The sequence below is a fragment of the Condylura cristata genome, unplaced genomic scaffold (genome assembly GCF_000260355.1).
Source record: "Condylura cristata isolate star-nosed mole 26May11 unplaced genomic scaffold, ConCri1.0 scaffold00016, whole genome shotgun sequence".
In the NCBI taxonomy this organism is placed as follows: domain Eukaryota; kingdom Metazoa; phylum Chordata; class Mammalia; order Eulipotyphla; family Talpidae; genus Condylura; species Condylura cristata.
The window spans coordinates 21289335-21314343 of record NW_004567117.1 but is presented as its reverse complement, the minus strand read 5'-3'; the positions used below and the strand labels follow the sequence as shown (position 1 = coordinate 21314343).

At 36.3% G+C, this 25009-nt stretch overlaps 1 protein-coding gene and 1 long non-coding RNA gene across 2 annotated transcripts in view; one reads left to right on the top strand and one right to left on the bottom strand.

The window, feature by feature from the left end:
* The window catches only part of LOC101631665, a 56909-nt gene that overhangs the window by 21406 nt on the left and 10494 nt on the right, over nt 1-25009 (top strand). Inside the window, exon 8 of the mRNA XM_012725787.1 lies at nt 1858-2390. Coding sequence (XP_012581241.1) covers nt 1858-2390 — 533 coding nt within the window. The remainder of the gene's footprint in view (nt 1-1857; nt 2391-25009) is intronic.
* LOC105853722 lies at nt 13941-22207 on the bottom strand. The gene is made up of 3 exons (XR_001145506.1): nt 22026-22207; nt 21150-21374; nt 13941-16686 (listed from the first exon to the last, which is right to left on the bottom strand). It is a non-coding gene; the product is annotated as an uncharacterized LOC105853722 (long non-coding RNA).

The following is a 25009-nucleotide window of genomic DNA, read 5'->3' as shown; positions in this document are numbered from 1 at the left end:
GGCTCTTGATTCTTTGCTCATCACAGTTGATATTTTGATCTCAGGTCTTTTGTTCTCTTAGACACTAACATCTGTCAGTGGTTTCTTCCTTTTTACCTTTTTGTTGGAAGACCCTCCCCATTTTAGACTGGTAACCTTACTCCAAGCCAGCATCTACCTCCAGACCACGTTCTCTGTTTTGCATGTTATTTGCCATCTGTTTCACATTGTCCTGCCTAATCTTATTGTTAGAGTAAATTTACCTGATGCCTCTTCATAGTCTTTCTGAATTTTTAGATATTTCTGGTTTTTGTTCCATCTTTTTTTTTACTTCTCCCCTCACCCCCCCAGCTTCTTTTATACAGATGATTCTTGGGTAAAACTCAACCTTTTCTAAAGTATTTAAAAATAAACTCCCTAGTTATAATATTTTACATACATAAAAATTAAAAAATTCTTAATTGTAGTATTCACTTAAACTTGTCATTCTCAACATATTAGCAATCGATGCCATATATTTACTTGTGTACTTTGCTATATAACTCAGTATGTTCCTAAAATAGCTCTACTTTTTCTTTTATATTTATGTAAGTTACAATAAAATTTCTTTGAGAATTGCTTTGGGCATTGTTCCTTCAGGTAGTTGGAGATAATGCTGGTGTGCCATGGGATGACGTCTGACTAAGCAGGTTTTTCTTTCCATTAGAGAGGTAGTAAATCAAAACTTTTAGCTTGAAATTGAAATCTGAGAATGTACAATTTTACATTTTCTCACAGGATAGTCTTCTATACAATAGTTTTTGAACCACTGTTCATTGTCTTTAGAGGTGAAATTTCTTGAGTGGAAAACTTGCCCCTTGCCGAATTTTAGAATAATTTTCATCTAATTTTAAATAGCCTCATTTAGGCAGTGTAGTGTTACTACACTTGGGAAGTCTTTCTGTGCTGTTCATCGCCACTTAACCTTCACACCGATTCTCTTCTCTGCTCTTTCAGTCTCTAAGCCTCCCTAGTCTCCTCAAATCCTTCAGTCTCTGTACCCTCCTTTCATGACTTTTTCCTTTTCTTGATCATTTATTACTAAGGTTGTTCATTGTTTTCCACTTTCTTAGTGCTGCTGCTTGTCTTTTTTACTCTTCAAGACTTGAGGTTTTAGGAAATTCTTAAATTAGACTTGCTCATACCTCTACCTGCATGTTGGTAATTCAAGGTGTTTTTGTCTATGAGACACTTCTGAGGCTTAGAAATAACAACTCATCTGAAGTATTGGACAAATAACAAGCTTCTCACTGGAAAACTTTAATTCTCTGAGGTGTATTGAATTTTAAATGGCCAGGTCCTGAGTTGATGCAGGATGCTGTAGGTTGTCTTTAGCCCCTAGTCAGGAGACTGTGTTCTGCTTTCAGTCTAATCTTTCTATGGTTTGCCTTGTTCTGTTAACTTCAGAAGTAGTAATTTTCTTACAGATTGCTTATTTTTCCCATCATTGTATCTTGATAGAGTTTTTCTTTTACAAAGCAAAAGAATTATAATTTCCTAAGGGCCAGTATTCTTTTCACAAAGATTCATCGCTTGGTAATGGTTATAGAACCTTCAGTCTTTCTCCCCTGTGTTTTCTGATTACTGTTGTATAGCCTACTCACAGTAGTACTTATTTACATAGAACCTTATAATCCCATGTTATGGTATGTCATTACTTTATTAGCCTCAATCAGCTATTTCACTTTCTCTTTTGATAGTAAACAACTTTAACACCAGTTTTCAGTGTGTTTTTTCTAGATGTAAGCAAGCTGTTTGGTTTTTTTTTTAAATTTTTCTTCAGATTCTTTTCTCCCAGGGTGGGAAACGAGTGATAATTACATTTTCTGTTTATTTCAGATGATGATGCTAGGACTGAAAATGGAGCACTAGCTCCAAAGCAGGAAATTCCTTCAGCAGTAGAATCTCACGAAGTTCCTGGCACTCTGAATATAGATGTTCCTCAAATTTTTAAGTATGGAGAAGCCTGTTTCCCTAAGGGCAGGTTTGAAAGAAAAAGAAATCCTTCTCGAAAGAAACAACATATATGTGATGAATGTGGAAAACACTTCAGTCAGGGCTCAGCTCTTATTCTTCATCAAAGAATCCACAGTGGGGAGAAACCCTATGGATGTGTTGAATGTGGGAAAGCATTCAGCAGAAGTTCCATCCTTGTGCAACACCAGAGAGTCCATACTGGAGAAAAACCTTACAAATGTCTTGAATGTGGAAAAGCCTTTAGCCAGAATTCTGGGCTTATTAATCATCAGAGAATCCATACTGGGGAGAAACCTTATGAATGTGTTCAGTGTGGGAAATCCTATAGTCAAAGCTCAAATCTTTTTAGACATCAGCGAAGACACAATGCTGACAAACTTCTGAATGTTGTGAAAGTTTAAGAAATTTAAAAAAAAATCAGCACTCAGGTCTTTTTCTTCAGAAATGAAGACAAAATTAAAAACAAATGATTCATAATAGTTTTATTTCCCTATAGACTGCTAGAAAATCCACTGGGAAATGTAGAAAATTGTTATCCACCATTATTACTTTATCTTGAAAGAAATGGTGTCATACCTGCCTAGAAACTGAAAATTTAAACTTAATTCAGGTGTTAATGCCTAAATCTTCCATGTGATATTTATATTCTTATTTTTCCAAATAATGAACTACTTTATTTGTCCCTTTCTTAAAAGTTTCCCCTTTTAGACAGATACATTATTTCTGTGTTGATCATTGAAGTATTTTTTTTTGCAAGGATACATTCCCTTCTACCTTAAAAGACAGACAACATTAGGAATTAGAAAGTCAGAAAACTGAAATTATTTCTTCAAAATGTACCCTTTTGTTTCTTTTTACCTAACTTGAATATGCATTTCAGAAAAATAGAAGATAAAGGATGACTAAAAGCCTCAAAGTAAAATGAACCTTAAAACTCAGATGTATGGTGATTAAACCGCAAAAGGTGAATGGGAATATTTTGATCCAAGAATTAAAGTATGTCAAGAATTTACCTAGCTTAATTATCTGCCTGCAAGAAAATTCAAAAACACTCATCTAATTTGGAGGCATCTCACTAGTGAAAATAATGTTTTCTCTAACATTAGAAAATGTACTACCAGTTATGAAATTATAGAAGCAGAAATTGATATGAGGGAAGAATTTATACTGAATGGCAGTGATAAAGGGCAAAAGTAAAGCAATGGTCTGTTTTGGCTTTTAGAAAACAAAAGACTTGATCTAATTCTATTATTTCATCTTCATTTTTGTTAAGGACAGAAAGCTGACAGGTGGGCAAAACAGGTTTGTTATTTTATTCTCTTGGTACAAAAGGGTTGAACACCAGGCTAACAGTAATCATGCATTTAATATAAAACACTTTTATACCGACAAGGCACTGTGCTAGGTACTGTAACTCTACCGCAAGTAGGTAGGTATCTCTTCCACTGTAAATCATTGGGGGTTTGGTATAAAGCTAATTTCATGTGAGTTAGCCTCCTCCCCTTGTCTGAGCAGTCCTGGGAGAGGTCATCTCTGAAATTCCCAGAGCCATAATTCTTCTGCCAGGGTGTTGATTTGGGGGGCGGTGGGGAGTGGTGAAGAAAGACTCAGTTATACAGTTCACAGAGCTAGCCAGCCAGCTCACTAGGATTCTGCGGAGGTGAGTCTAAGATAGTCTTTACCACACTTTGGAGGTTTGTGGGTCTTTTACAAAAACTAATCAATCTTTAATAGCATTGAAGTTATAGTTAACATGTTAAGTTAAATGAATTGTTCTATTTAAAAAAATAAAGAACTTGGTTATTAACAACTAGTTTATTAACTGAGAATTGATTGAACTATTTTTTGATTTTCAGTCTTAACACATTTTTTAAATGTATAAAAGTAATACGTTGTAGTAGTAGGATTATATACTCTTTGGCTGAGAATCTCAAGTACTGTTGTTCTACTGTTTAGTGGAAAACTCTGGAAGCTAAAATAATGACTATGAGGAAAACTTTAATAGTGGGTGTCATGTGTGGAAGATGATCCATATAAATATTTCGTGGTTCCAGAGATTTGGTTACATCAGGTGTTTGGATCAAATTTTAAAAAATGGAAGGTGAGCTTTGCATGAGCCTGTTAAAAAGCATAGTAAGAAATGCAAGGCCAGTGGGTGGAGAAGTAAGGCAGAATGGAGCTTGTTTATAGATTTTTCTGATAATTATAAGAAATGTGCTTTATAGATTAAGATTTATTGAAGTATAAATATGTAGTAATGTTATAATGTATTTTTAAGTTATACAAGAAAATGTAGGGACTTTTGTTGGGGTCTTTTCTCTTTGTGGCTGAGAGGCAACAAGTCAATGTCCAATAAAGCTATAAACTCCTCTGTTCTAATATAAAATGATCTTGAGTTGATTTATTTATAACTGGTTTCTTTCCAAGTAGGTTTTGAGATGGCATATTTGAAATACTACTGGTATGACTGAATTCTTGTATCAGAGTAGGTAAGAAGTCAGCAACCTCTTAGAATTCCATGCTTTTTTAGTTCTTGCATATTTCCTGTATACAAAGAAGCTTCCCTGTGTTTTATTTATCATAAATGCCAAAGATGTTTGGTATAATGTGACAGCTTAGAAAAAGTAGCGTTAGAGTTGGCGAATGTGTGAATCTTGCCAGCTCTGATGCTTTGCATTGTTTAGGAAAAAATTTGAAGCTAAGGTAGGCTCTGTGGGGAAAATGGACTGGGCCCAAAAAGACTGGATGATGGACATGGGAAAAAGATACTGGTCTATGTACTAGCTGTTACTGGTTAGGATAAATCTTCATTGTCCCCATTAGAAAAATTGATTTAAAGTAAGTGTTCAGTGATCTATGATTTATTCCAGACTTTTATTTAAGTCCACACAGACAATCAGCAGTTCTGGGAGGTGCCTAGTTTGATGAAGTGGTGACCTGGCAGGTTCCGGGCAGTGACCTCTGGTTAGTAAAAAGAGCAGTTGTCACTAATGATTAAGCATGTACACTGCTGATATCACCCCAGTAGCCATTGAGTGTTTGCTTTTTACTGCTAAATATTCTCTATGTTTTCTCGGAGGCTAATAACACATTTACACCCAGTTGGCTCTTGATCATTTAGCAATACATTTCTCACATTTATGTAAATTGAAGGGAAGGTTATATGTACTGAAATAATCTGCATGTCAGACATTGAATTAGACACTAGGCCTATCCCACTTAGATTTGTAGACTAGGAGAGTAAGATTCAGAGATCGTGTGACTTGCATGTGGTCAATTAGTGCTGAAACTCAAATCTAGTTCTGTGAACTCCAGGGACATTTTTTTTTTCTCACTGTACCATGAAGGATAGCAGCTATAACCTTGATCAATAAACTTTATGCTTTTATTTTTTATGGTCAACAAATGTGGAAACTATTAAACATGCTTGTTGGGATTTTTCTACAGTACAGAAATGCAAAATGAAAAGGCATTCTCACAGTCTTAAATCAGAAGTAGACATACATATATTTAAGCAAAAGTGTGTTAATAGCTAACACCATGGTCATTGAACATAGGCACTGTTTGAAGTGCTTTACTAAGGACTAAATCCTCACAATGACCATATGAGATAGGTACATATCCCCACTTTACATGTAATAAAGGGAAACAACAACTTCACATTTTGTATGTAGTCGTATATACTTATCTTTTGTTTTTTATAGTTTCATACTATTCTATTGCATGATTATTTAGCCAGTTCCTTATTGGTGATAACTAGGTTCTTTACAGTTCATTATTGATAAAGTAGTTGATATCCTTCTGCATATATTTTGCTGCCTACGTGGGTATTTCCATAGGGTAAATAAGCTAGATGTGGATTTATTGGGTCAGAGAATGAACATTTAGCATTTTTAAATACCACCAAAAGAGTATATACCAACTTACAGTTCTATCAGTAGTAAGAGTGCCTGCCTACAGCCCTACCAATTCTGGATCCTTAAATATTTTTTTCTCATAGACAAAAATTATCTCTTAGTAAGGAGGAACATGTTTGACCATTTGTATTTTCTCTTGTGAAATGCCCACCCATTTTTTAATTATGAAAGTATAAATACCTTTTCATTGTGCAAAACTCAGATTATACATAAGTATAAGAGCAAAGTGACTCTTTTCTTTAGCACTTCCACTTAAACATTCCACTACCCAGAGTTCAGTATCTATCCTTCTAGTCCCCTTTCTGTACATTTCATGCATCTTAATACAGGGTGTTTTTTTTGTTGTTTGTTTGTTTTTTTTTTTGTTTTTTTTTTTGTCTTGTAAGTATCTTAAAATCATTAAATTGCTTTAGTGGTAAAATAGGATTCAATACTATGACAATACCATTCCCTTATTTTTCTCTTTAGTACATTGCTAAGTAGACATCTTTTTCATGTATCTTTGTGCATGTGTGTGACTATTCTTTAGGATGGAGTAGTTTAAGTGGGTTGTTGGGTCAAATGGTTTGCTTTCTTACAGACCCACCTTCCCATAGGCCTTTATGTTTTCACCAACTGTAAGGAAAGTGTTTGTTTCCCTATATAGCCTTACCTACACTTGATAGTTTTATCTGATGGGCGAAAAAAAAAAACCAAAACATCCTTTGCATTTCCCTCATTAATGGTGAAGTTGAGGTTATTTTCATGTTAATTGACCGTTTATATTTTGCTGTGTATTGTATGTTCTTATCCTTTACCTGCTTTTCTATTGGGTTATATGTGGATATGTGTTCTTTTGTTTAGCATCTCTTTCCCTATCTTCTGGTGACAACCTTTATTTATTGTGGGGAACCCATTTGCTCTGGCTTAGTGAATACCTCACCAGGCCCAGCCTTCCTGAGTCCCGCAGCACCCTAGCTGCAGCAATTAAAAAATGGGCATGTAACTCAAGTCAGGCTAAAGAACCCTCAACAGAACTTCTGCTGGAACTCTTGGAAAGAAAGCTCTACCTACGGAGATCCCAAGAATTAAGGACTGTGTAAGCCTGACTTTGTACTTTGTGGAGAGTCTGAAGAGAAACTCAGACTAGCAGAAACAAAAGAGAACTAAGTTCAGATGTCATTTTTCTGGAGGCCCTAGATCCAGCTGTGCCTAATGCCTGCCCTACCTCTGGACTTTAAAAGTTTCGTGAGCCAATAAAGTCCCTTTCTTGTTTAAGATAGTTGAATTGGGTTTCTGTCCTGATTAATATAGGTTATTTGTATTTTCTTATGATTTGTAAAACACTTTGTAATTTTAAATTCTAGACATATACTTTATGCACTATACAGATAAATAAAATTAGTATGGCCTTCCATGATTTGGCCTCTGTCAACCTCTGCCATTTTGTTACTTCTGTATGTCACACACCACACATGTTTTGTATTCCAACAATAACTTAACATTGGTCTTGCTTAACATTGGTCTATGCAAGAACAGTTAATATCCTTTACAGTTCCTATCCTTCCTACAGATTAGTTACCCAGACTAGGACTCAGACTAGAGATTACACTGCTCCATTAGTGCTGCCTCCCCCTCTAACCATTGGTTTTGATTATTCCCCTTGTATGTGACCCATGGAGTTCCTCTGCATGACCGCCTCCTCTCCAACATGGTTCTGTGGGATCCTAATTTTAACCTCAGGCCTTTGGATTTGAGGTTGCTGAGGCCCAATACTGTTTTGCTTACATATTTTTCTGTGTGTGGAAGCAACATGTAGAAAAATTTATGTTGCATGTCTTATGAGTGGTGAGGATAAGAATTGGGGAAAGAAGGCACATAAAACATGGAAGAAGAGCAATAGTATAGTTCAGATTGACTAGCCAGGGAAGGAAGGTTTCAATGAGAAAGTGATATTTGAGAAAAGATATGAAAAAAATAAGAAAGGAAGCAAAGACCAGACGAAGAATGTTCTAGGCATAGAAAAGCATATGCAAAGAACTTGATGTGGGAGCAATGTTTGATTTATCCAAAAGACCGTAAGGAGGCAAGTGTGATTAGAACAGCTGAATGTTGGGGAAAAGAGTGGATGAGGCCAGAGAGAAGTGGGGTGATGGTGGGGAGGACAAGGCCAAATCACTGAAGAGAACTGGTTTGTCTTGGTGTGCTGGCTGACTTTGAGATGGGAAACCACTTAAGGTTTCCAGCAAAAGAGTGAAATGACTGGGTGCTGAGAACAGAACAAAGTATCTTCTTTTTTTACATTCTTAAAAAAAATAGTTCTTTACATATATTTTATATTAAGGTAATAGGTAAATTTTAGAAAAGATACCCATCAGTACACAATGCTAATAAACCATTAACATTTTGATGTTTTCTATACATCAGTGTAAATGTTCTCCATCTATACACATTGCACCATTATTACAACACGGAATACACACACACACTAATAGGTGGACACTAAGTTTACTGTTTTATATATATGTGTCCATTTCTTTGTTTATCTTGGTTTGTTAATGTTAAACCTTGTTTCCACTTAACTTTGGATCAACTGTGCTTCTAAAATCAACCTCTTCACTGCATCTAAGACATCCTTTCACTTCACAGCTGTTCAAAGGCGTACTCCAATAATCCTCACATCATTATTCTAGTGGACTTTTCAAGGTAGTATACAAATAATTTTTTTAGCCCCACTCAACAAACACACAAAGAAAATCCTCAATTTCACCAAGTGTAACCTGCCTGAAAAATAACAGGCAAAATATAGCAAACAAAGGCAGAGGATGGGAGAGACAGGATTGCTAAGAGAGATGGGAAACAAAGAAGACTTGAGTTGCTTCAGTTTACTACCTGAAGTTTCTAGGCTCCATGACAGGGAGAAAGAGCTCAATTAGCTCGTGGCAGTTTCCCTAACCTGAGAAAGTAAGAGCAAAGTGTCCTGAGAGGCTAAGGCAGCTAGCTTTTGCAAGGCAGCATATTAGAGGCAAGGCCTAAATGGAAAACAGGAGATCTGCAGCAAATCCCACTTAAGTAGATAGTTGATTACCAATGAGCATATATGTATAAGGTAACTACCGGGTTGGGGGGAAGAACCATGCAAAAGTCTTAGTGGGAAAAATGCCAGGAGTTCACAAACAGCTCATAGTACCATCAGTAGAAAAACCTCATAATTCACAGGACATGGGAGCAGTAATTCTTAAATAAGTGTAATTCCCTAACCCAATATTCATTTTGTATTATCTGGAGACAGTTTTGGTTGTCTGGTCTCTACTGGAACCCAATGGATGTAGGCCACAGATGTTGCTAAGCATCCTACAATGTGTAACAATGAATTATCCAGTCAATAATTGAAAAGCTGGTTAGAGCAGTAGGGTCTTGCTCGGTGGGAGAAAATGAAACCTAGACTAAATACTGCTCAAAGAATTAAAACAAGATCTGAAAAGATAAAACTGTCTAAACATAGTCCAGGACAAATTTAATAACATAAAAAAATACAGCACCCTAAGATACAAATATCTAGCACCAAATTTAAAAATGACAAATCAAGCAAAGTAAGAAAATACAACCCTATCAAGAAAAGTCAAACACATTGATCCAGAAATGGCAATTAATAGACAAGTACATTAAACTATGACTTCTATATGATCAAGCTAGTAAAAATTTGAACATGTTCAGTGGAGACAATATATTGATTTTGCAGCCTGCCTTTTCAATTACTGATTTAGATTTCTAATAGGTTTTTAGTGGGGCCTTTAGGGCTATGCATGTCATTTTCAAATACGATATTTTACTTCTTTACGAATTTGGATTCCTTTTTATCTTGTTTAAGTGTTTGGGCTGGGACTTCCAATACTATGTTCAACAATAGGGACTGGGGATATCCTTGACTTGTTCTATATCTTAGAGGAAAAGCTTTCTGTGTTTTTTTTTTTTTAACTGGGTGTGATCTTAGTGTGGATTGTCACATGTGAACTTTATTATGCTCACATGTTTCTTCTATCTGCATTGTAAGAGTTTTAAAATATTAAATGGATATTGAATCAAATGTTTTCTCTGTACCTATTAGTATATTATTTTTAGCTTTCCTTTTGTTAATGTGGGTATTATAGTGAGTTGCCTATATTGAATCATCTTTGTATCGCTGGAATATGTTCCACTCAGTGATGACATATGATGCTCTTAATGTATTGTTGAATTCAGTTTGCTAAGATTATTTTGAGGATTTTTGCATTTGTAGTCATAAGGGATACTGGTTTGCAGCTTTTTGTTTTTGTGATGCCCTTGCTGCTTTTGGTTTCAAAATAATATTGGTCTCATAAAATGTGTTTGGATGCTTTCTATCATCAATGTTTTTTGAAGAGTTTGAAAAGGATATGTGTTAGTTCATCTTTGAAGGTTTGGTAGAACTCACTAGTGAAGCCATCTTTTATTTTGGGGGAAACATTCATTACTGTTTCAATTTCTTTGCCTGTAATTGGTCTGTTCAAACTTTCTATTTCATTCTGACTCAGCCTTGGAAAGATGGTGATTCTAAGATTTGCTTTCTTCTCGATTATCCAGTCTTCTGGCATAAGGATTTTCATAGTAGGCTCTGATAATCTTTGGTATTTCTGACATGTCTGTTTCATTTCTGACAGTACTTACTGGAGTCTTCTTTCTTTTTTCTTAGTCTCATTATGGTTTGTCAATTTTGTTTACCTTTTCAAAGAACAAGTTCTTGGTTTTATCAGTCTTTTGTAGTGTCTCTTTATTTCTGTGTTATTCACTTCTGTTTTAATTTTTATTATCATACTAACTTCTGGTTTGATTTGTCCTGTTGTTTTTCCTAGTTCCTTCAAATTGTAAAGTTAGATTGTTAATTTAAGGATTTTCTTGTATCTTGATGAGGATCTGTATTGTTATAAACTTTATTTTGATGCATCTAGTAGGCTCTAGTAGTCAATGTCTTTATTTTCATTTGTGTCTGGCTTTCCTGTTTTCTTTTTGTGATTGATTTCTTGTTTTATATCAATGTGATCAGAAAAAATACTTGGTATGATTTCAATCTTCATGAATTCATTGACATTGATATTATGACCCAATGTATGGTCTATCCTTGAGAATGTTCCCTGCATACGCTGCTTTTTTTTGCAGTGGACTACCCCTGAAAATGCTTGTTAAACCCATCTGGTCTAGTTCCTCGTTTAACGCTATTTTTCCTTGTAAATTTTCTGTTTGGTTGGTGTAAGTGATATAATATTGTGATGCTGTCAAGAGACAAGGATAATAAAAACTAACTAAATTAAACTTTTAGAAATGAAAGCTACAATGCCTGAGGTTTTTAAAAAAATGTTTTGGATGCAATTAATTGTAGATAAAGCAAAGTTGAGAGTACAAATTATGTTAGATAAAATACAGCAATAGAAACTATCCCAAATGAAAAACAGGGAAAAAACTTAAGAGCATCAACAAGCTGTGGTAAAATTTCAAGCAGCCTAATATATACATAGCCTGAATGTGAAGAGAAAGGAGAGGAATAGGGAAAGATTTTAAAAACAATCTATGGGATTTAGGACTAATAGGAATATTCATAGTAATAAAACATAAATGGGGAGGTGAAAGCCTCAATTTAATTACCTTAGCTTTTACTTTTAAGAAACTAGAGTAAGATCAAATTAAACCAAAAGTAATATTAAATTAGAAATCAATAAACAGAAAACAAAAAATTTCCATACTCCATTTAAACCAAAAGCAAACTTTTTAGAAAGATTAATAAGGTTAATAAACTTTGTCAGGTCAGTTAAACAAAATAAAAGGCATGATTTATATCAGGAATGCAAGGTTTGATGTTATTCCATCTTATATTCTCTGCATAGAGTTTGTTAGACTTCATACTGCTGATTCCAGTATTCATTCATTAGGCAAATTACTAGAACCATCAACAAATGGACTTGTGAACTCTTTCATATTGGCCTTTGTTTCTTTGACTTTATTGTTAGTTTAACTCTTGTTTACTTCCTGGTACTGTACACTGTTCTAGGCTCATCTTGCATTTCTCTTGACCTATCCTTTCTCAAAAGGAGTCCTGGTTAATTTTATTTGTAGAGTGGTATTTACAAATAACAATCAGTGTATTCTTATTGATATTGACTTATTGTTTCTGGATTCTCTCAGAGAACAAAGAAGGGTAAAATATGTATACTAAACCTATGTACATGTGTATTCTATAATTGTGTGCACGTGTGTGTGTGAGAGAAGAGAGAAAGAAGAGAGGGTGTGTGTGAGAGAGAGAGAGAGAGAGCAAGAGAGAGGAAGGGGAGATCACATTAATGTTTATGACTGATTCTGATAATTTTTAACTGAATATTGGATATCATACTTGAAAATTAGTCTCTGGATGAGGTTGTCATCATCCTCCAGTGAATTCACCCTATCTTGTAACTGGCAGCTATGTTAAGAACTGTTAATTTACTAAAAGACTGACCTGATTTATGATTGTGTCTCAGAATTTTATAGACTCATTCCACACAAGTTTTATTCTCACTCATGTTAATGTTTATGCTGAGTTTGTAGGGTATTTATAAAAGCATTTCCTACTTGGCATGTTCTGTACTCAAATGTCTATTCTCCATCACAGTAAGTCTGCTGGAGTTAACCTTCCAGTGTCTTTTGGCTAGATGTCTTGGGTTTTGTGCTTACCATTTTGAGTCAGTTTCTGGGAAATTAAACTGGTGTGGGAATGTCATACCCAAATTTTGCATTTCTCTTCCTTTTTTAATTTGTATAGTTCACTGTCATTTGAATTTTTACAATAAGTAGTGTAACTTTTGTAGCTCACTTTTTCTACAGCCTAGTAAGTGAATTTAGAAAACAGGAAGAGTAAGGAATGTAGGATGATTGCCAGTTATTTTATATGGACAGTAAGGTATATACTAGTCCATTTCACCAGGATAGGGGAATTTAGGAGGATCATGGGTGTGTGTATGAAGTTCAAAAATTTGAGTTTACTGATAGGGCATTAGAAATGTACAGCTCTTAAAATTAGCTCTCAGGAGAAATGGTAAACTTCAGATATGTGATCATCCTATTTTCCTTCTTCACTTTTAATTCCCCAAAGAGTGGACAATAATTGATTGTCTCTATCTACTCCTCAACCTTTCATAAAAGTGCCTTTTAGCTCATCTAATTCAGGATGCCACAGTTTTATTGCCAGGCTTCCAAAGCAGTTTTCCTTTCTATTTTTTCTTTCCTCCTCTTAACCTTAGACACTTCTTAAAGCAACATGTTCATGCTATTCCCTAGTTCAGACCTTATGATTTTCTATTACTACAAGAATAAAATGCAAGAATATAAAATGTACTCTCATCATACTTAGTACTTACATGTTTTACAGATGAACTAAAACCCTAGAAAGTTGAAGTGTAATCCTTAACACTCTTCTCTCTTATTTCATTTTCTATTTCCAATTTATTACTCCTATATGTTTGTAACACTTGAACTTGAGGGGAGGTACCTCCCTTCTTTTGTAATTCTGCAGCTCAGTACAGTGTCTGCACTTTACTATATTGAGTTAACTAACAACTAAACACCATAATTCACATCATTTCGAATACTTCCTTCTGTATCTTTACTAACCCCTCCTTGTCTGTGTGCTTCTACTCAAAACTCAAATGTCATGAGTTCTACAAAGTTATTACTTTTCCTTTCGATCAAAATTGAACCTCTAACTTCTTACAAGTAACTTTGGGTACGTTTATGATTAATTGAACTGTTTTCTGCATATATCATTCTTTAGCACTATACAATATATGCTTTCTTGGAAAAGTGTATTCTTTGTGTATACTACAAAACCTAAAAAGGCATTACATGGGTAATTTATCAATGTCTATCCAATTAAAGTACTAATTGGATAATTTTGGGAGATGTTTAAAGTAGATGTTAGTAGCAGAATTTTAACAAATGGTTAATATCAGAAATAGAATTTACAATTTTTTCTTATTTTTAAAAATCCATTCAATCGAAAACTCACACACACATATATATATAGTCTATAATCAATGTTGTATGTCAAGAAATTAACAAACAAGAGAGTTTAGTGAATCTCCCCACTTGAGAAAGCAGATCAATAGGTCTTTATGTTTTCAGATAGATAGAATGTACTGTACAAAGCAGTCATTTGAGTATTTGAGCATTTAACTATCATTATTGTTGATGCATAGATGACAAGATACATATAGTATGGGAATCTTCACTTTGGTATGCAAAATTTTTCAATTATTTTTCACATCTTTGAAAGCTGTTGAATGGTAATGCTGAAGATATGATTTCAAACCATGAAAGCTTGAAAACTGTGTTATTGAGAGCAAAATGAATCCATATTCGCTATGAACATCACAGGAACCTGAAAACTGGTGAATATTGGGAAAACTAACACTAGCCCCTCCAAAAAAAGTTTGGAAAAGATGGGGCACTGGAGTTAGGTTAATAAGTTTAACACCAGAAGGAGGTACCAAGTTCACACACAGGCTATTTTAATAGCTAGAATTAGCATAAGATAGGACTTTCAAGCTGTCATGAGGTGAATGTGATGTCAAAACCAATGCTGATTAAGATATAAAGAGATTTGAATTTTTCACAATTTCTCTAAAATAATTTCTTTTATATGAAATAATTTGGGCTCACTGAAGATTTTTATTATAACACTATTATATGTCCTGAGTTCTGATTGCATACTCTATCACAATGTTTTTATAATATTTGATAGATTATAAATTCATAGTCATTTCTTACAATGATAAAACTCTCCCATTGTGGGAAAAAAGTAGTTTCTCTAATAGCAGATAGGAATTTCTTTTCATTATTTCTGATATTCAGTAAAGACTTTATTCACATTAAAGATTTTCCCAAAACTCACAGGACACCCCTTAGAATGTTTGTCTAGTTTAGTAACACATGGTTTTCTCTGATCTCTGATTTAAACTTCATTACGAAATTAATTATTTTCTCTCTAGTGTTTTTTTTAATGTAGCACAGGAGTTGAACACTGGTTAAACTTTTCCATAATCATCGATAATAGTCATAAGTTTTGTTGTTGTTGTTATAGTGTCTCTGGTACTGAATAAAGTTGGCAAATACACTAAAGGTTTTCCCACATTCATTGTATTTAGACTTGCCTGAAATGAATTTTCTTGTGACTAATGAGAAAAGAGCTAGCTAAAACTTCTGTCATGCTGAACACACATGTGAGGTTCCTCCCAATGTGGATTCTCTCGTGTTCAATAAGGTCAGTATGTATACTGAAGGCTTCACCATATGCATTACATTTATGTGATTTTTCACTACTGTGACTTTTCTGATGGTTAATGAGATCAAAGCATCAACTAAAGCTTTTGACACATTGATTACATGGATATGGTTTCTCCCCAGTGTGGATCCTCTGATCTAACAGCTAAGCACTAAAAGCTTTCCCACACTCATTACATTTATATGGTTTTTCTCCAGTGTGGGTCCTCTGGTGTTTGATAAGTTCTGAATTCTGACTGAATCTTTTGTTGCATTGCGTACAGGGATATGGTTTTTCTCCAGTGTGAAATCTTTGATGAAGACTAAGGTCAGAACTTTGACTGAAGTCTTTCTCACAACTACCACAATGATAGGGCTTTTCTCCAGAGTGTACTTTCTGATGTTTGGTGAGGTCTAAGTTTTGACTAAAACTTTTATTACACTGATTATATATGTATATGGCCTCTCTCCAGTATGTATTCTTCAATGTTTAACAAGATCTGAACTACGACTAAAGATTTTAGTATAAGAACAGCATGGATAGGATTTCTCTCTAGCGTGAATTCTCTGATGTAGAATAAGGTTTGAGCTCTGACTAAAGGTTTTCCCACAATCGCTGCATTCATAGGGTTTCTCACCTATATGAATTCTATGATATTTAATGAGATCTGAACTTTGACTAAACATTTGATTGCACTGCTTACATGGATAAGGCTTCTCTCCATTGTGAACTTGTTGATGATTAGTAAGATCTGAAAGTCTACTGAAGGTTTTGCTACACTGGCTACATGGGAATGTTTTGCTACACTGGCTACACTGGAGAATTCTCCAGTGTGAATTCTCTGATGTAGAATAAAGACTGAGCTCTGATTAAAAGCTTTACCACATTCATTACACTTACAAGGTTTCTCTCCAGTATGAATCCTTCGATGTTTAATGAGATCTGAGTTCTGACTGAAACTTTTGCTAGACTGATTACATGGATGTGGTTTTTCCCCAGTGTGTATTCTCTGGTGTATAATATCTGAACTCTGAAAGATTTTCCACATTCATTACACTTACAAGGTTTTTCACCAGTGTGGACTCGTTGATAAAGTCTGAACTCTGACCAAAACTTTTAATATACCAATTACAAGGGTAGAATTTCTTTCCAGTATGAATCCTCTGATGTAAAACCAGGGCTGAGTTCACAATAAAGGCCTTGCCACATTACCACATTCATAGGCCTTTCCACAATGGGTGTGTTGATGTCTAACAAGGCCTGTAAGCCAAGCAAAGCTTTGCCCACATTCTTCATAGTTATGCTTTCTTCTTTTAAAAAGCTTCTGGTCCTTTTCATTTACTTTATCCCCAAATTCATAGAATTCTTCATAATCAGAATCCTGGAGAACACTGTCACTGGGGTTCCCAGACTCTTCAGGGAATGGTTCAATTTTTCCTGTAATCTCCTCTTCTGAAGACATTTCTCCAACCTTGGTCCTAGTCTCACCATCTGGAACAATAAATAAAATCCAAATGGAATGTGTTGTCCATATTGTCAAAAAGTTTCAATGATGTAGAACCATATTTACCTATAAAATGTTGATGGGCACAGAGGTTAATTCTAAAAACCTTGGCTAATGGCTATTGTAAATAAAGTTGTAATGCACATGGGGGGGTGATCGTGATCTCCTCAAATTGTTTTTGCATTCTTTAGAAGTGGGATAACTAGATGTATAGAATTTCAATTTTTAATTTTGTAAGGAATCACCATACTGCTTTCCATAATAGGTGCACCAAATTACATTTCACTAGCAATATACAAAGGTCCTTTTCTTTTGACATCCTTTCCAATACTTGTTTCTTGTCTTTTGAGTAGTAATCATTCTCACAGATATGAAGTAATATCTCATTGCTGTTTTAATTTGCAATTACTCTTCTTAAAACAGTTGCTTTCTTCTTGTCAACTTACTTTTCTTCTTTTCTCCATATAATATCAGAGTGATCTTTACATGTCATTATTCCGTATAAAGAGATCCAATGGTACTAAGAATAAACTCCAACTCCTTACTGGAACTTCATCCCTTTTTTTCTTTCTGCTTTTATTTCATTCTACCACCACTCCTATCCTATTACCTAGCTACTCCAGTTACACTCTGTTGCTGCTATATCTAAGAACCTCTGGCATTTGCTGTTTCCTCTACTTCTTATAATTATTTACATGGCTTATTCTCTTACTTCATTTATATATATAGAGAGGCACAATGTTTACTGAGAGCTTTGAGGCATTTTTGAGGCAACAAATACCATTTGAATGTGTGAAAGTAACCTATATGAATAACTTGTAAGGTTGTTATTTTTGAGTTAGACTAACAGTTTAAAGAAAGGGGGTGGAGGGTTCTGCTGTAGGTTCAGGTTGTAATGCCAAGTTCTCTTGTTATGTGACCTTACTAGCCAGGATAACCAATTGTACTGGAAGTGTTTGCAGCAGTTAAGGATATTTTATGGAACATTTTGCAAGCTTCTATAAAACCACGGTGAAGTGAGGCCATACTGTCATCTGTCAATAATTTTCTATTTGAAAAGCTGATTTTGACTTGCTCTGAGGCTCTAATAAAGATCACAGAGCACCAAATGATTATTACAAACTGAGTGCTATGTACTAGTTGTTCCTAGGCCCATTCAATCACAGCATTGGCCATATAAACCAGTATTTCACCGTAAAAATATGTCTAGAAGATAAGCAAATTCCATGTGCTATGGGTTAGATTCCCACAGTACCTGTTCTGATTGCTCCACAACCTCTCCCCTTCACCTTATATTCATGGCCTCATGGGGATTTCCATTTACTAGCTAACAGAGGAGCAAAAAGTACAGAACTCGTTTATGGATGGACCTTTTCACTGTGACACTACTCAGGAGTGACCTCAAACTTACTGGTGATGACAAATCCTCCCAGATATACACCTGGTTGTCCACTTTCCATGGAAGACAACAGTCTAAGACACAGGTCTATATTGATTCATGGGTGGTGGCTAAGGGTTATTTGATTGGTTAGGTACCTAGAAAGAACAAGATTGGAAGACTGGAAATAAGGAATCTAGAGGACAAGCATGAGGGTGGACCCTTGTACCACTAAACTGGGCAAAGAACGAATTTATCTGTAACCCATGTGCATGCTCAGTAAAGGGCATCCACTTAGAGAAGCTTCTCAATAACAAGATCCAAATTATGAATGTTAACCAGACTTTTTAACTAATGTTTGCCCAGTGAACTTACTTACAAAGTAGTCTTGGTGGCAGGGATGGAAGCTGTGCATGGATTCAGCAATATGGCCCTCTATTGATCAAGGCTGATATGTCTAAACCACTGCTAAGTACCCAACCACTCCTCTGCTAAAGGCCAATAATGAACCCCGAAAAAGGTACCATTCCCTGGAGAAGAACTAGACAGTCCATGGGATGGTGAGGCAGCTTCACTATACTTGACCCCTTCTATTATAGAGAAGGTGGCAATTGTTTTCAAAAGACAAAATATATAGCCCAGACACAAATGTGCCTTTTGTGCAATTAAATTTGACCAAAAGTGGGAGAAGAATTATAAATGACCAAGTGTCTTGGTTTGCCTGGGGCACTAGGTACTTTTAAATCCTAGGCAGCTGGGTGAGGTGACCAACCAACATTCTGGTTCCCTTCTTGGTGGACTAGGAGATGGAACTAATTTATTTATTTATTTATTTATTTTAGCAAAGGCCACATCTCCTACTAAGCTGCTTTTCCTACAGCTACATTCTCTAGGATTTGGTAATAATCTCTCCCTCATAATTTAAGGCTTAATTATTGTTTACCCAACGTGGCTTTCTACCTTTATTGTTTTCTGAATCCTGTCCATCCTCTTATGAAAGTTGGGATTATACCATTCAAATGACCCATCTGAATCTTAACTGAAAGAATTCTAACTGATAATACTGATTTGTTTTTTCCAAAACTATCATCACTGTTACTATACCATCTGTTTTCAGTTTTCCCCAATAGAATGTAAGCTACTGGAGTGGCAAAGACTAGCTAGTCAGTTCACAAATATCTTCCCAGTGAACAGTGCCTGGCATAAAGCTAACTTTTCAAAAGCCAACACTTACATCATATTACTAGTAATAATTAACAAGCTGTGATTTTACTAGTAAAAACTTATTATTTGTTGAATTATTGATATGATTTTAAGAATATATTATTCATATCTGTAATTATTTTTAGTTGCTAAAGTTACAGGCCATTTACTTTTTTGTGTTTTTCTATATTTTATAAATGTACTTTATAACCATATTACTGTTGTAAATGTTATATATATTATTATAAGATGTTATTTTATATACTTTAAGAGACAAAACACATGTAAATGTGTATCAGTCTATGTAAAATTACAGGGATGAGGCCAATTTCATGGGAAAAATGAGAATTACATATCTTAGAATAGATTCTTAAAGACAGATAAACTTTAAATATAGGAAAGAAAAATTTGACAAAACAAAATAAAGATGCTCCAATACTAAATAAGGGGAGGAATCTGGGTAACAGAAAGGGACAACAGAAAGTGAATTTTATAGGTAAAATAGCAGCAATGGGAAAACCAAAATGAAAAGGAAGTAAAATGTAATGTGGAAAGGAGACCCTGTGAAACATCTGAACCAAGTCAGAATCAAAATTATCTTACTAAAAATAACAGTTGCTATCATTTATAAAGAATTTACTACCAGCCAGGTTTGTACTCCAAGTTTTATATACAGGATTTCCTTCAGTGCTTGTAGCAATTTTTGCAATAGTAACAGACCCCCAAATGAATCCTGTCTCCCCGTATTCTTGTATAATCCCCTCCTGCAATGACTCTGGTGACTTTCTTTGGTTAATGACATATTAACAAATGTAGCATAAACATAAATTAGAAAACCTATGTACCTGACGTCTTACCCTCTCTGATTTTGAAAACTAGCTTCCCCAAGAAGAAGTCTGGACTAGGGCCCTCTCTGGTGGCACAATGGTTAGGACACAACACTGTAAGCTTGTAGAGCTGCTTCAGTGCAAGCTTCATCCCAGCCCCTGAGGTGATCCACATGGCTCAGCAGACCTCTCTGGTGTGTCCGCTGCTCCCCTCAGCAGTGCCCTTCCTCAGTCTACTTGTTTTGCTCCCCACTCTGTCTCTGGTGATTCCTCTCACTTGGTGTATCTCTGGCCTGTACCCCAGTTCTGTATGCATAAATAAATATTTTTTTAAAAAAGAAGTCAGGACTAGCCTGCTGGAGGAGACATATTACCCAAGCATAGCCATCATCAATAGCAAACATACGTGATTAATACCACATTAGACCCCGGGCCTATTTGAAGCTCTAGGTAACTGCATGAACTGTCCTGGAAAAGACCAGGAGGAAGAAAAAAAAAAAAAAAACTAATATAGTGCAAATTATGACCTACAGAACCATAAGAAAATAACATGATTTAAACCTATCTCATGTTTTAGGTCACTAAGTTTTGAGGTCCTTTATTATGAAGTAATAAGCTTCAAAATATGAATTATACATGTATAGATTTAGTTATAAATTTATAAAAATTACAACATATACTTAAAACACAAGGGTAAAGAATTATTTAAAAATGTAAATAACTTACTGAAGTTAATAAATGGCAAAGCCTCTATAGCACACGAGATAGATGACTTGAAAAGATATTTTAAGGCAAATATCACACAGGGATGATATTTTGGTTATTGCAATAGGAAACAGATGATGTCAGGGAATGAAAGGAGAGGAGGAAATTCCATGAGAATTTGGTTGCCAGAATTCACAATAAGCTATGTGATTGTCTTAGCACAAGGTATGGTACTAACAGAGAGGCAGGCAATGTAGAATAAAAATAGCACTTGAAGACACTAACATAGCAGCCCCCACACTCTGAAATCACTAAGAAAGACGTAATTTACTCTCACCTGACAAGCTGGTGTTCTTGAGATTCACAATTGAACTGGGGCTGCAACCAAACATTGGGCACCTCAGGGAGCAACTGGAGAATTATGAACCACTTGCTCAGGAAGCTTTTCTTGTCCACGTAGGGGTTTGATACTTGGATGCAGCTGGGTACCAGTGGGCTTGGAAGGGAATCATTGTGGAGACTGGAGATGGAGTTTCTGAGACTAGACCACGAGAAACACCCTCTAATTAAAAAAGAAACAAAAGATGTTAAGGAGAAACGACTCATTAAATTCCAAGTGTTTTTTTCTCTGTATAAAACTTCTTTCCTCATCACCCAGAAATCAGGCCTACTCCTCTTGGCGCAATAGTGCATTCTCCATTCCCAGTCAAGAGGTCATAAACACAGCGTGACTAAAGTTACCAAAATAAGGATATAACTGAAAAAATAAAGGGAGGGAATTCTGAAATGTTTGTGCCGGCCATTAACACTAGGTTATTGGCCGCCCTTCCCTATATCAAACGACACTACTGACCCCACATCACATCGTATAAAGCTTTCCCTCCTTCCCTTCTTCCAACACTCATTCAGATTGCTCTGCCCCAGAACAGCCGGCTGATTCGATAGGTGTACCCACTCGTCCTGATTCCACCCGCCACCGCGTTTCTGAGTTGAACCCCAGCCTAACAGGGGTGCCCCAGGGACCAAGCGCGCCCTCTGCCCCGAATCAACTACTAGTGGTGCCTAGGAGCCGCGCGGGGAGAGACTCCGCTCCTGAGGCCTCGACTCTCCAACTCAAAAAACCACACCGAAGTGTGTGGCGGCGCTTAATATCCGCTCCTCAGGCGAAATCACCCGAACTCCTTCGTCTTGTGTGAGCCAGCATCAACCATACCTCAACGTGTTCTCCAGGAGCTGTCAAGCCTGACGCGGCGATTCGGTCACCGCTTCGTCCACTCTAGGAATCTGGGAGGATTGCTCAGCTCTATGGCGGGTTGTCTAGACTAGCACTTGCGCATGCGTGGGCTGGGGTTGCGGGGGTCGACGGAAGAGCTGCGTTGTGGCACCTGGTTTCCGGGCAGCAGTTCCCTTGCTGCCTTATTTGCGGCTTTTTCCTGTCGGAAAGTATCATCGTTTGGGAAAGCTTTCTGGGCGTAGATTCTGCGACGATGAATTCTTCTTTGGTTATCTTTCTTTCTTTCACACTCCTTCTAACAAATGTGCTTCCCTTCTTTCTCCCAGTGTCTCAGATAAAATCATAAGCAATCAAAATAGTGAGCACACCCAATAAAGCTAAAAGTTTCCTCTTTCCCCTTGGTTATCTGTGTATCGCCTTACACAATCCCAACCACTATCATCTTTTTCAGTAAATTAGTTTGTATTTTCTAGAGATTTATTTAAGTAGAATCATACAGATTGCACCGTTATCTGGGTCAGACTTCACACTAATTTTGAGGTTTTTCTAGATTAATGTTGTGGTAGTAATTCATTCCTTTTTGATGCTGAGTCAACTTAATGTACGTATTATAATTTGTTTATGCATTCACCAGTTGATGGGTATTTGGGTTATTTCCAATTTTTATTATTACAAATAAGCTGCTATGAACATTTGTGTACAAGTTTTTATATGGACATATGTTGTTTTCTTTTATTATAGGTATATGTCTGATTTTTTTAAAGGTTTATTTATGCATACAAAAACTGGGGTACAAATGAGGGGAGGGGGTTGGAGGTGAGAGGATTCACCAGAGACTGAATGGGGAGAACATGACCATTGACTGAAATACACTGCTGAGGGGAGCAGTGGCAGGGACAGGAGAGGTCTGCTGTGCCATGTGGGTCACCTCCCTGAAAAGGAACGGACCTTTGTTGCAGTCACTGCAGACAGCCACTCTAGGTACACTTTAGCCCATTTCACCACCTGAGAGGGCTCCCCTGTATGTTTAATTTTTTTTTAAAGATTTATTTATTTGTTCATACAGAGCTGGGGTACCGGCCAGAGGCTCAGGGGCGGTGAGAGGATTCACCAGAGACAGAGTGGGGAGCAGAACAGGCAGATCTACAAAGTACACTGCTGAGGGGTGCAGCAGGGGGTCAGGAGAGGTCTGCCACACCATGTGATCACCTCCCGGGGCAGGCGGGAATCGAACTCATGGGGAAGTAGCTTTAGCTTCTCAGTGCTGTGCTTTAACCTGCTGCACTACCAGGGAAGGCCGATAAGTTTAATTTTTAAAGAAACAGCTACTCAGTTTTTTATTCTCAGGTATAAAACCAATAGCTCACCCACCTATATTCTTCCTGAGTGCCATTTCCTGCTGGGGGAAGCTGGGCCAAACTAACCATTTTGCATTCCTATCAGTAGTGTATGAGGATGGCACAGCTGACACACTACTTTTATTAGATTTGACTAAAACAGACTGAGAATCTTAACCAAAAGTTAATACAGATGTACAAAAGTAGAGGGCTTTTACTAACCTTTTACTCAGGAGTGTGAATATAGATTTTCTGGGAGTTTAACCAAGGGAACCAACTTCTAGACTATATTACGTTTGTTGCTTTGTGACATTTTACCAGTGATGTCTGTATATGAGTGTGGAAAGTCAGCTTGGAGATGAACAGTTTGTTGGATTGGCCAAAATATACAGACCCAGCTATAGCCTATACCAGATGACACTGAAGGTAAAAGGAATTCAAAGGATTCCAGAGAAAGGAGTGTTAGTATAGGCGTGAGAAATGATAGATTCTCAGGTATAAAACCAATAGCTCGCCCACCTATATTTTTCCTGAGTGCCATTTCCTGCTGGGGGAAGTTGGGCCAAACTAACAGATTTCTGATGAAGCACAGATTCTAAAGTAGTGATTCTTAATCCTTTTGAGATGTGATAAAAACTATGGACATTTTTCTCAGAAAGTTGAACATAAAGATGTACATGTGAACATTTGTTTATCGTGAATTACAGTATCCTGGAAATTAATTTCCTTTGATACTTAGAGTACATAATGAGTTTTCACAAATAATGAATTTTAATGTAAAAATCTCCAGTTCCAAATACATAATAAATCCGAATTGTAAAGTCACATTAAAATTTTTTAACTTTCTTTTGAGCAAATAAAGGCTGCTGCTGCTTGTTTTAAATAAGACATTATGGACAATATGATAGCTTTCACATGTTACAATGTGCACATCCAACATTGATTTTGAATTTAAAAATCAGAACCAGCGTTGACAACTCTTCAGAAAAAGAAATATGGCATAATGAGAGTTCTTCCCATGGTTTACATTGACAGGGAGGGTTAGCTTTATATCAAGAAACACCAGAAAATTCCCGAAGATTTTCGTGGGGAGTTGAATTGTGATCAGAATATTCATTTATTTTTTAATCCTCAGTGCAATCAGTTTGAAAAGCAACCAAAAACCAAATCGCAACAGTTTAAACAACTCTTGAGAGCACAATGTAAGAGAACATTATTCTGCTCTTCACCCACTCTGCCCTGTCCCCCAATGCCCCAGGACTCTGGCCAGTGGATCCCCTGCCTTGTACCTTAGTCACTCCATGACAGAGATCCTTGTCCTGTGCAGACATTCAGCATGTTTGTGGCAGGTGAATGTGGTCTGCTTCTCTCCTTCCATAATTCTGAGACAGTAGGTTCTATTTTTATCTCTTAGATGCTATACCAAGCTACTCGTCCCCCCATCCTCACACAAGCCCCCTCTCTGCCCTCCCCTCCTTTCTCCCTTTCTGTCACTTACCCCAGCCTCCCCATCTATCTCTAGCATAATCTATCTCATCCATCCATCCATCCATCCATCCATCCATCCATCCATCCATCCATCCATCCATCCATCCATCCATCCATCCATCCATCCATCCATCCATC